A 12,445-nucleotide genomic window follows, 5' to 3' on the forward strand; every position below is an offset into this window, starting at 1 on the left:
TTTCCGAAAACCACGAACAAAGTGTTCAAATGCCGTGGTACGTTTTTGAAACACTTTTTTCGTGGCTCTCTTTGTCATGAACGCTTGTTCACGATTTTCGGAAATCATCTTTCTCCGTGCACGCTGTCAAATGACCAAAGATGGACATTTCTTTAAGTCACCGATTTTTCGTGCAATCTAATAATTTTCTTTGAAATTCCTGACCACAGCTGCACTAAGTCTACACCGAAAAAGAGCCGGAACCGCGTTTTGGCGACATCGGATCAGGGCCATTTTTCCTCCTCCCCGTAAATAGTTGTGTCGCACACGATGATGCGTTTCTAGTGAATTTTGGCACCTCCCGACAACTATCAGCTGTGTGTGTGTGTGTGTGTGACAGACTGGCCACGTGCCAACGGAATGCATCGATAGACGCCGCCGGTAATTTTTGGGGAGGATGTAATCAAGGGTGTGTTTTGAAAAGGTTATATTTTTTGAAAGTTTTTTTTTTTGCTGAATTGCCAATTTGATATTTTCCATTTAAAAATTAAACCTTGTAGAAAACTTTTCCATACAAAATTACCTGATAAACAATTAGGTTTATGATTAGTTCAGTGTATGCAATGGACTGCTTAAAAAGCTTACAGACAATTTACTTGCGGAAATAGCTTCAGCCCCAATTTGACGATCAAATCAGGTTTAGTGCAAGGCGTTGGATGGTTTTGCGGCAATAATTTTGAAAATTTTAAACCAGGATTCTAGGAAAATTCATGGGAGTTTGTTGGATTTCTGCGAACAACATATTATTACTTAAGGGGTCGGATTGACCAACAATGCACTTTTTGACAACCCTGGCAACCCTGTCTCAAGTAATGACCACTTAAGTGATATTGATGTTACGGATCTCACTTAACTGTACGAAAACTACACAGAAAAAAAATAATGCAAATTTGGAAGCCGTAATTTTGGGAGGTTGAATATACCTCTTTTATGATGTAATTTTACCTCAATTTAGACTGAAAAAGTGACATTACACCAGAAAAGTGGTAAAATTACACATTTCCAGAGGTAATATTACCCCTCCCAGATGTAATATTACCATGATTTTTTTCTGTGATGATTTAGATCAATAATCCGACCAATCCACAGTGGGCAAAAACGGGTGAAAAAACGGATCTTTTGATGCCGTCAGTTTCTGCCTGTCAAAAGTATCATTTTTAATGTAAAAAATTACGAGGAATGAGGCAAAACGAGCCTTTCCCGTCGTTTTCCGTTTATAAGAACATCACCAATCGATTCCTCGTGATTTTCTACATAAAATAATATACGTTGAAACTGTAAAAAATAGATATGTTGGCGAAAAACACATACAATGGGGTAATTGGGACAAAATCAGCCCATGCTGTCATTTGCCGCCAATAAAAATGTCACAAATCGATTTCTCGCGATTTTCTACGTAAAATAACATACTTTAAAACTGCAGGAAACTACAGTAATTCAAGATATTAATGAAAAACACATAAATAAGAGGTAAATGGGGCAAAATGGGCCCTTGCCGTTATTTGCCGCTATTGAGATTATCACCAATCGATTTCTCGTGATTTTTTACATAAAATAAGATATACTTTTGAAGTGCGGCAAACTACGGCAGTTGAAGATATTCGAGAAAAACACCCTAAAAAAGGCAAAATGGGGTAAAATGGTCCACTTCTCGTCATTTGTTGTCATTTTAATATATTTTTTTAAACCGGATCTCATGGTTTTAATTGGTGTCTTACCAAAAACCATGTTTTGTACAAGATGTCAATTATTTCTTGATCTTTTGTGTGACCCATTTTTGGTAAGGTTTGAAGAAGGCACCAACTACATAAGTGGATTAAGTTAGTTTTAAAATAATAAAAAAAACACACTTTCGAACCCCAGTACCATTAAACAAAAAAGCTCCAAATTGAACGTTTCACAGAAAGCTCGTAGACTCACCTTCGTGTATACCTAACTATCAAATCAGAAAAGAAAACTGAACAAATGTTCATGCCTATGTGTGTGTATGTGGCCAATGAAGTCAGTTTTCGTTTGGTTATACTCTCATTTTCTCTGTACTTGAAATTTCTAAAAGAAAAAAAAAGGTTTTGCTAGTGCTAATGTCCGTCGATGGCACTTCCTGTCCCCGGGGCCCACAACACCTATCCCCACCCAGCCATGCCAGTCCAATGTGTAAACAAGTGAGAGTCGCAGCATAATTTATCTCTGCGTATAGTGTGTCTTTACTGCTGCTGCCGTTTTTTGCGCGCAATTTCGTTTCGTTATCTGCGTGAAATTATCTGCCACCGCCGCCATGTTGTGCGCCAACTTTTTCTTCCTGTCCTCTCTCTCTCTCTATCTTTCTCGTCGGCAAACTCCACTGCTAATTGAAATGGAGTAAAAGTACACCTTTTTCCCTCCCCACCGCAGTTCAACTCTTTGTTTTTGTTTGTGACTTTTACCCACCGTCAATAACTAGTGTACAAAGCAGGGTGGCCGGCAGTTAACCTTAAAAAATGTATCTCATTTCGATGACGATCGACAGATGATGTTTTCCGCGGAATAGTTTTTGAAAAAGGGCAGCAGGGCCATAAACTGTGTTGTACCCATCGCGCGCGCGTCAGGGCCTTAAAAATAGGTCATCTATTTTCGATCATTGCTACCCGATTGGCTCCTCTACAGCAAAACGTACGAGAAGCGCGCGGGTCATGGAGGCTATCTTCGAGCGGTTTTGGTTTAGTCCCGATGAAGGTGTGGAAGATTCTCTTTCTTTTTGTATCTCTCGCGGGACTACAATGTTTACAACACGTGGATGGGGGAGGCGTAACACGAGAAATTATTACCGTTCTAGATTTTGGACTAGATGAAGCCCACGTCATCCGGTGTTTGGCAATCGGTGCTCTGTCGTTAGGTGAAGACAAAAAGCAGAAGCCTGTAATCTTTAGATTGCTGTGAAGTTTGGTTCGAAGCTTGATTTGTAATGTAGCAAATACTACTTTGAAAACGATTGTTCCAACAAATTATGTACTTTAGAAGAACTGTTGTTTGTTTGAACTATGGACACTTACGTAGATTTGTGACTTAAGGATACCTGGCTCAACAGGGTTGCCAGTTTATTGCGATATTAATATTTCGAATCGATTACAATAATCATACATTTAATTTGAATAGTTTCTGGTTAATCCTTAGTAATTTTTTTAAGCAATGTTGAAAATATCTCAATTTTTGCCTCACATTTCATCTCAGATAAACTGCATAACACATTCTTGAAAATCACTTGAGATCAAACTTGCCTCAGGCACATACACATAAATCAACATTTGAATCATCCTGCAACGGGATCTCGTTTCATCCTACTTTGAACAAGATTCCCTTAAACTCAAACAAAAAGATTTATTCGTTTTTAAGAGTTGTCCTTATTCTCACCATTCATCAGGCTGTGGTTTTTCAGCGTCCTTCGTACTCATCGGCTCCTGGCGGTTGCCAGTGTTGTCAAACGAACAAGTTCCAGGATTCCTGGAAAATTTGGCAGCACAGATCACCTCAAAACAAAACATTGCAGTGAGGCAAAACACCAGCAGATATCGAATGAAAACATACCTGCCTCCTTTTCCAGCACGCCCCCATCCGGTTTGATGGAAAAGAACCAAGGATTTGTCATAGACTGTTGCTTCAGACATCTTCTGAGACGAACAAATATGATAGTCTTCAAAATGTAACTCGTCTCTAGCGGAATTTTGTTACTAAAGAAAGAAAGACGACGCCAAAAAGAAAATCCTAGCCGAACTCTCAGAAAGAACATCAAAGAGTAAACGATATCAGTGACAATTGCAGAGTTTCAACCTTCAATAGACGCTATTTCTCATAAGATTGTAGAGAGCAGCGAAAATGAAATGAAATTTGCATTCGTAGGTGAAATGATAAATTACCTGTCAATTTGGATAGATAAACAATGTTTTTAGCAAAACAAAATAAATAAATTTTAGTGGTATCAACACTGAAATAATCCAAAAAATCCTCCACTCATTGATGTGATTCTGGAAACATTTTTTTTCTCATCCTTCGTTAGCGAGAAATGTTCATTAACGAAAATGTAATTTTGAGATTATTCTTTGGGAGAGAGAGATAGAGAGAGAGAGAGAGAGAGAGAGAGAGAGAGAGAGAGAGAGAGATTTCAGAATTCTCTCTCAACTATTTTTTAGTTAAACACTTTTGATGGATATTGCTGGAAATCTGAATAGAGATTGATCAAAAGTCATCTCAAATAGGGCAAAGGAACCATAAATTGTCCATGTTAAAAAGGACATTTGAAATATAATATATATAGAACTTAAGAACTTAAGCATCAGCATTACTCGAATGCATTGGAAATGAACCTGCATTCTTAGAAAATGTAATGAAAAACATGGATGGTTTCAGGGTTCTTAATCTATTGACCTATTTAGTAGGCAAATGGAGAGTCTTGAATGTTAATCTATGATTCCTTACTTGTCCTTGTACTCCGTTCTACCACTGTACGACCTTCATTCGTATCTTCTCTTTGTCAAGTGCCTAGGGATTTCGAGAACACGATACTTCCTCTCCCTTTCTTCAGATAAGGACAACCGATCTTCCCATGTTTCAAATCGAATCCCAAGATCTTCCCTTCAGTAGACCCCCGACCCCGGTGAAGTTCCGATCGTAACGCAGCATGGCACAATTCGGCAAGCTCCATCCTGCGGCGGAGTTCGTCGTCGTAGTTCAGCATCTGCATCCAAGGTACGTTCCGCTGGTGCACACGGCCGCCACAACCGATTAGTGCTGTAGCATTCGCGCACGGACAAGGTCACTTTATTGGCGCTAAAACAACTGTAAATACAAGGCGGATGAACAACTAAGTAGCAAGAAAAAAAAAAACTCAGAACACGTGTCGCTCATGAACAAATCGCTACGAGGTAAAACAAACAGCTGCTGCTTGTCGTCGCTACCTCCTCGACGACGGCGACCCTTCCGTAGTGTGCGAGCATGAGCTGCGCAGTAAATGTATGGACGACGTACTACAACTACAACCGTGTACCAAGGGGGTTCTGGTTGTTGTGTGTAGTGCACTCGCTGTCTCGGAGCGCTGGAATCGACATTGATATCGTTTGCTAGATATACCGGCTGAACTGCACTGAACTGTGTTGCTACTACTCAGATGATGATTTGTACTTCTCCAGCCGGACTCGTTGATTCGGTAATTACCCCCCTTGGAGTTGCCGCGCTGCAACAGTGCGCGCGCTCTCCTGCAAGGCTTTATGGATATTGCTGGAATGATAAATATAGCTTTCGACGCAATCAAGTACGTTCCGGATGTGCACTCGTACTTGCTATTGCGAAGTTCGGGAAGAAATACTGGTGTAAGGCAAGATTTGTGGACATCTTCAAATGCTGTTGATCTAGATTCATGATCACTAAAATTTACCCTAAAATTTAATATCTCTAAGAAAGGTTCGTTTCCAATGTATCAGAGTAAACTGCACGTAAGACCACAACCCCACCATGCATTCCAAGGGCAAACCGTGTCCAGAAGCATCAGCCAACCCAGAAGCGGTCTGGTTTCGACAGGTTGTAACACGTTCGGTTTACCCGCGCGCGCTGTACCCTTTCGGTCACGGCAATGTGAAGCCTTATCGACGCGTCGCGTCCACACTAAACGCGACAAAAACAACAACACAACCGAGAGCAGAACGGGTGAAGAAGCAAAAAACCCCTGAGCTGTGCAGTCAATGTCACCCGAGGAGTCGCAAGGAGATACCGCGGTAAGCGGTTCTCCAAGGTCTCGCGCGTTCAGTGACACAAGGACCTTGCCGAAAAAGCTTGTAGAAGAGTGTGGGTTTGCACAAATCCAGCTCCTTTGACCTTGTCGTTGGAATCGATACCCCAGTGAGAAGGAGTTGCCGCTCGTAGTTCACACTTGTTCGAACCCGTTGCTTCGCTACGCCACGTAGAACATAAAAATTAAGCAGTGTTGCTAAAATAGAATGAATTTAATATCCGACTCGAGGAGCGAGCATCGGATGATACACGGGATGACGAAGCAAGGAGAGAGAGAATCTCGGTGGATGAGAACGTTGGAGTAATCTGAACGAAGAATCGCGTTGAGAAGCGTAGAATGATTGATGGGGAAGTGCACCCTAGTTAGCATACTCACCCTAACTCGCACTTCATCATTGGGGAATTTGTAAGGGACAGTTAAACAGAGGGAGTTCACAGCAAATTACCGAGAAATTACGGAGAGTACATCGCTAGCGCAGCACGGTGTTAGTCATATGATAAGAACGGCAGGCAGGCAGAGCGGGCGCGAATGAGAGGGAATGCAAAGGAGAGCGCAAAGTGTGCGCTTGCGAGAGCGTATAGAACACGAGAGAGTGCGGCTCTCTCGTGAGAGAGCGTACAAATGTTTGAGTTATTGGTGTGCGCGCTTCGCCATGACGCGTATTACTACTAGTTGGCGGCTGACTCTCGGGCGGTTCTTGTTGGTTTTTTGACTGCTAGCTCAAGAGTAGCAAAATTTGTGCGAGTTCTGGTGTGAGGATTCGGTTCGGTGCGGTGTTATCATTAAGGTGGACCCCCTCCGTTTTTTGATGGTCCTCGCGTGAAACGGTTCAACGGCGAGTTGAAGGTGCTTGCCTCGGAGCTGTGCTGTGCAAAAATATTTATTCTAGTGAACCGTACGGTGTATCTTTCGAGCGGTGATTGTTGTGAAAATAAGTCCCCCTTGCAAGGGTTTTTGTGTCACTGTGAAGAGCAAGGGGTCAACGGGATATAACCCAGAAAAAAAGAGTTGAATAAAATCTAGTGATTGTGTCAATAGGTTCAGCGATGCGCTGCCTACCGTGAAGAATTGAAAAGAAACTTACACACGATTTCACGCGTGGTCTCACATGTCGTCCTGCGGTCGTCGTTCGCACGTGTTGTCGCTACCGTTGTCTAGATGACGTCCGCTGACGATTCCAACTGGCTCAGCTACTACACTGTGAGGTATGGGTCGTGCACTGAAACACGGGGCGCGGGGCGTAGTTCAAGGGCGTTGACCTTATTCAAGCAAAAACGAGTCATTCCGGCACGAGCAGCGACTATTTTCGACTCTCTAACCTTGATAACGGATTGGGGTTCGTTTCCAATGACGGCAGCCTTCAACTCACTGAAAATCAATAAAAAGTTTATTCCTAAGCGCTCGGCGCTCAATTTTTTTTCAATGGATCTGTGCCCGCACCAGCTGTTGATGGCCTCCGAATTCGTTTCGGTGTGCATTCGGTCTCCTCCTCTTTGGAAACAATCGTCAATAAACGATTTGACATGGACTCACGGGTGGTCCAGTGCTCGGGGTGGGCGATCCTCATCCGAAAGGATTACTACCTGCGCTTCTTGAAACGCTTCTTGCAGATTTTTAACAGCATTTCTTCTCGTTTTTCTCTCTTCCAGATTGCCGGTAGTGAGTGACTGTCCGGCGGGGCAGACTGCTAGGGTCACCTCAAACCTGCACTCCTCCAGCGGCAACATGGCGGTCAGCCGTGTGCCGTCACCCCCGCTGCCAGAGGTCAACACACCGGTCGCGGAAAACTGGTGTTACACTCAGGTAAGTTGTCGCCGAAGGCGATACGACATTCTCGTCGGAGGTGGTAGGAAGGTGTCAACGCTCGTTCGCGAGGTCTCTGCCAAGGCTTTTAATACGTTCACCAAATCGTCGTCGGAAAGGTTGATCCCCCACGGCCGCGGCCCGGCTACCAGCATATCAGGACCTCCGGCCCCTCCAGCTCGGTGGTCATGGTCCCCGCACGCGCACGCCAATAATAATGAGCAGCAATAAAAACCATCGCACAGACACGTTCAGAACTACTCACTGTAGCGGGCATAGTGGCGGCAAGTTCCGCACTCTCGCACACATCATTACGTCCATTGACCTCCCCGCCGTTTCTCGAGACTTGTGCGGAGTTCTGCTTTGCTCGCCTGCTCCAAGTGGCAGGGTTCTTCCTCATCACAACACCTCCGGCTCCGTCCGCGCTGAGGCCATCGACTCGTGGATGATTCCTTATGCTGCACCAACTCTTGGCTGCTTTGTTGAACGCGTTTGCGGGAATCGTCCGCGACGACGAGTCATGGCTGGTGCTGCTGCTGTCAGGTTGGAATACTTTGAAACTCGTTCGCCGTTGTCAACTCGCGGGACTCTGCCCAAAATGGGACAGAGAGAACGCGCAGGGATTCCAACGTTCGCTCCGTTGCAGCAATTCTTAGGAATATTATTTATGTATTTTACGAGGGTGAGCTTGTAGCGTTCCGAGGAACTATGTGGGTGCGTTTCCAATGCACAGTTCATTCTCCAATGGGTAATCGACCTAGCAATTTGTTTAATTATCGCCAGGTTCGTTTCCAATGCCATTTCTTACCTCTTTTAATGCAATCGTCCAAGTAGAACATCGGTAATCTGCTTCCTGCACCGATTAAGATTTAGCCGCGCCGCCAGTATGCATCGCTGACAAACCTCTTCTTCTCCTGCTTTCTTCAACCTGGGCGGTGAGCATAGTGCGTAACAACGTAACAGCTATTCCCCCCTAAACACCCTAATTCTGCCGCTTCACCTGCTTATTCGCGCTCCCTCTCTTATTCATCTCTTCCAACACGTTCGCATGTTTGTTCCCTCTCTCCCTCTCTCTCTTTCTAGTCTCCTCTACTCACACACACGTCGTCGTCGTTTCAAGGCCCACCAGGCAATGAACTGGCCTGCCTGTGTGATACCTCGGCGTACGAGAGGTTCTTGCCATTTTGTGTCTTCCTTGAGTTGTGTTCTGCTCCTCTTTGGAGTTTCTTGGTTTGTTGGATACTTTGTTTTCGGACGGTTCCGTTTCCCTGGGTTTTGGGTTCTTTCACCAGATCTTGGCGGCCGCGCCGCAGCAAGGTCATTGGGTGCTTGAACTCCATCTTGCCGCGGCCGCCGGTTCATGGTCAATTATTCGGGGCTCAATTATCATGAGCTCATGCGCTCGGTTGTGTAATTGATAACATTTTCGGGGTAATGAGCCGAGAGTGCGAGAAGAGAAATGCGTAGATAGCCACGACGACAGCGCTCGGTTGTGTAATTGATAACATTTTCGGGGTAATGAGCCGAGAGTGCGAGAAGAGAAATGCGTAGATAGCCACGACGACAGCGCGATTTGAAGGTCACGCAAACGTTTCGCGCAAAGTGCGTATCATCACGCGCGGACATCTGGTGGGAAATCACGGAGTTGGTATGGGCTGATGGGTCCCTATTTTGGACCTACTAGGGAAAATGTAATCAATATCAGACAATGGTACAGATTGTCTTAACCAGGAAATTAGTATAAAACCTGTCTTACAATGTCGTCGTCAGGTCCGTAGAAAGGTTCGTTTCCAATGAAAAGTTGGTGCTTGAATGGGTAACCAAACGATCAATTCGTTTACTTGCATTCCTTGAGAAGCCCAAGTTATGTAACAAAAATGTCAAAAGACAACATTGTAAAATGTCCCTTACGACACTTTCCAACGTCTGACATATTCCCTAATTGGTGAGCAAGTTGTACACAAACAAAAAATAGATGCCAAATCTTCCAAGGTCATCGCCTTATCTTATCGTGCGGCGGAACAGAACGCGTCTCCGCCCATGTACACAAGAAATTTGTTTGACGGACGAGAATACTGATACTGGGATCCACAGCAGCGGTGGCGTGGTGTTATAAAATGACAAGGGGTGTCACGTAAATTTGGATAAGATATCAGTGTGGCGTGTCCCATATGTTACGCTATCGTATTCTGACGTTAGTTTGTTGTGAAATCGGAAATTGTCCATGAGAACTGGAAAAACTCAAAAAGGATGCGTGCATTGGAAACGAACCTGAGGTAATTTAGTCATGTCAATTTGAGTTTATATAAACTCGACAAACGATGTTCCAAAAAATGTGAAGTAAGTCGCTTCCCCAAGGAAGGGAGGGGCGGTCCATTGACACCAACTCGCGGCAACAGCTGTAATCTTGGTGCAATTAAATGACCCTTGCACGCGTAATGAACAATCATGATCGTCGCAACAAACACATGTAAAGTGGGAGGACTATGCTTTGGAAATGGTCAATTGGAAAGAGCTTCCTCTCGTGCACCCCCTTTTATGACATGTGTCCAGTCATAATCGCGAAAAATTCCCCAAGTCGGTCGTGGTGAAGAGCAGGAGTGGTGGCTAAACCATAGAGTTCATGGCCACTTGCCACACTTCCATGCACAGACACACACAAACACACGTGCAATTATAATATGGAATTGTATACAGATATTATACACACCTCCGCACATCACCACAGAGCAGTGGAAAGAAAACTCACACTCTTCGCTTGCCGCTGGATCGATGAATGTGTGCCTTGTGTGGAGAGAGAGTAGGGTACGGGATGTATTTAATAAATGTTTCCATTTCGACCATTTTTCTCGTCACATTCGGTTTCTCTCCTTTTTTTGCTTTTTCAATAGCCCCCGCACTACATTCAGGGGATTATTATTCTCCTCTGCGAGAGACTCTGTGGTGGTTGTGAGAGAAAGAGGGAGAAAAAGTGTTGTTATTTGCTCCCCGTTTCACACTCTTTTCGCAATTCCAAGTCGTCGTATAATCAGACACGAAACGCTTTAGAATAAATTATCTCCACATTACCCGAGAGCGGTGAGGAGCAAGGTACAACGCACCCCGGCTGCCCCATCGCCACCCTCAACGGCAGCAAGAAGAAACTACCTCGCAAACACACATATCAAAAATAAAGAAAACCCGAAGAGGGTTTTGAGGTTATTGACACCCGGTGCGCCACCTATCGGGCAAAATGCTGCCTCTCTCCCAAAAAAAATGAGGAAAAAATATAAAAATTTAAGCTTTCCGAAAGCAAGATAAGCTGCCAGCCAACGGCAGGTGTGTGGTGAAAGAACTTGACCAAATTGGCACACAAACGGAGAATGTGCGCAAAATTTGGCTCTGACCAACAACAGGTTCTGACGGCCATCTGATATCCCTTTGCGCTGAACGTTGAGGTGAAGAGATTGAACCCCGCGAGCTAACGAGAACCGTTTGGCACTTTGCGGGGCTTCGGATGTGCGTTTCGGGTTTCGTATGAGGAAAGTTTCCAAGTGGAATCGGTCATCTGGGTCGTCAAAAGTTGCCGGTTGCATTGGAAACGAACCTAGCTGTTGTTTTTGTTCGATCCTAAAACAAAACAATATTTTGCCCTCAACTCTACTCGACAATTTCGCAGCTCCGACTTGGATGTCACTTCACAATAAAGCTAAGAAAATGTGACAACTTGCTGAACCATTTCGCAGTTACATTGGAAATGAACCTAGTTATTGTTGGTAACTTTTTTTTGAATCAGCAAAGGTTTTAATTAGGGTGGAACCCACTAGCTTGCACAGGGTGGGGCAACTGCCCCACCATCCTCAGAAATTTGTTCTAAATTTGGTCGGGGGTGTCCACAAATGACGTAATTTTCAAAACGTCCATATTATTGCCCCACCTTCCTCATAGAGCTGGGCACGCTAGTGGTGGAACCCAAAAATTAAAGCATTTGAAATAATTCTTTGCAGAAAACAGACATCTGCTAAACTCGATGTTTCTGCCCAATCTTTTGCTTTTGATCATCTCAGGATAAACGTTATTTCAACTAGTTCAACTAGTGAATGCACGATTAAATGAAGAGAAAGAACACTTGGGCCAAATAAATGATAGACACGTGAAAGTTTTGATACCGGCAGCAAAATTAAAGGAAAAGTGTTTTCACAGATTTTACAAAGACACCATCACATCACCGCTTCAGTGCCGATTGTACTGAGATTGAAGCCTACAGTAAACTTTCAAAAGATCGTATACGCAATTCATTACACAAACACTAAACGAAAAAGAAAAATCCATTTCCGAAAGTGATTAAACCATGCTTTGTTTACATAAGCCTCTCGAAGCGGCGCCCTTTCAAAAGCCCCACACAAACCCTTCACCAAAAGGGTTCACCGCGTGGAAAGCTCTTTATGGAAGATACTTTCCATAAATGACGCCACCGTCAAAGCTTCACCTCGATTCAATTGTGTTTGCTCGGTTTTTTTTCTCTCTCCTCGATTTTCGCGACTTTCCATATCGCGCTCGCGTGGGCGTTTGTGAACTTTGGACCGTCTTTGTCTCCGGCTTTTTGTCGTACCTTCATGGGCCTAAACTGAATGCAGGGTTTTTAGCCTCGAAAGTGATGTCGTTGTGTCAACGGCGAAACGAGGCTTATGTTGAATTAACCTCAAAATGATGTAAAATTTCATTACAACAAAGTTATTGTGAGATTGGGCGAGGTCGCCCTTTTAGGTTGAATCAAGAGAAAAGCGATTTGGTTGGAAAGAACCGAAAGCGGTGAGGTTAACCCAAAACGATCGTGACTTTGATCGAAATCTGGATGATTAGCTT

The 12,445-nt window shown here is 44.1% G+C and overlaps 1 protein-coding gene across 7 annotated transcripts in view; it reads left to right on the forward strand.

Annotated features, from left to right (window-relative positions):
* LOC6037368 (protein roadkill) overlaps positions 1 to 12,445 on the forward strand; it is a 181,800-nt gene that overhangs the window by 141,831 nt on the left and 27,524 nt on the right. For 6 of the 7 annotated variants that reach the window (XM_038248995.1, XM_038248996.1, XM_038248992.1 and 3 more), the window contains one exon: positions 7,447 to 7,600. In XM_038248995.1, the coding sequence (XP_038104923.1) occupies positions 7,523 to 7,600 (78 nt within the window). In that variant the 5' untranslated portion in view covers positions 7,447 to 7,522. Of the gene's footprint in view, positions 1 to 6,460; positions 7,003 to 7,446; positions 7,601 to 12,445 lie in introns of those variants that run through there. The other variant, XM_038248991.1, reaches the window with a different exon arrangement.

The sequence above is a fragment of the Culex quinquefasciatus genome, chromosome 1 (assembly GCF_015732765.1).
Source record: "Culex quinquefasciatus strain JHB chromosome 1, VPISU_Cqui_1.0_pri_paternal, whole genome shotgun sequence".
In the NCBI taxonomy this organism is placed as follows: Eukaryota; Metazoa; Arthropoda; class Insecta; order Diptera; family Culicidae; genus Culex; species Culex quinquefasciatus.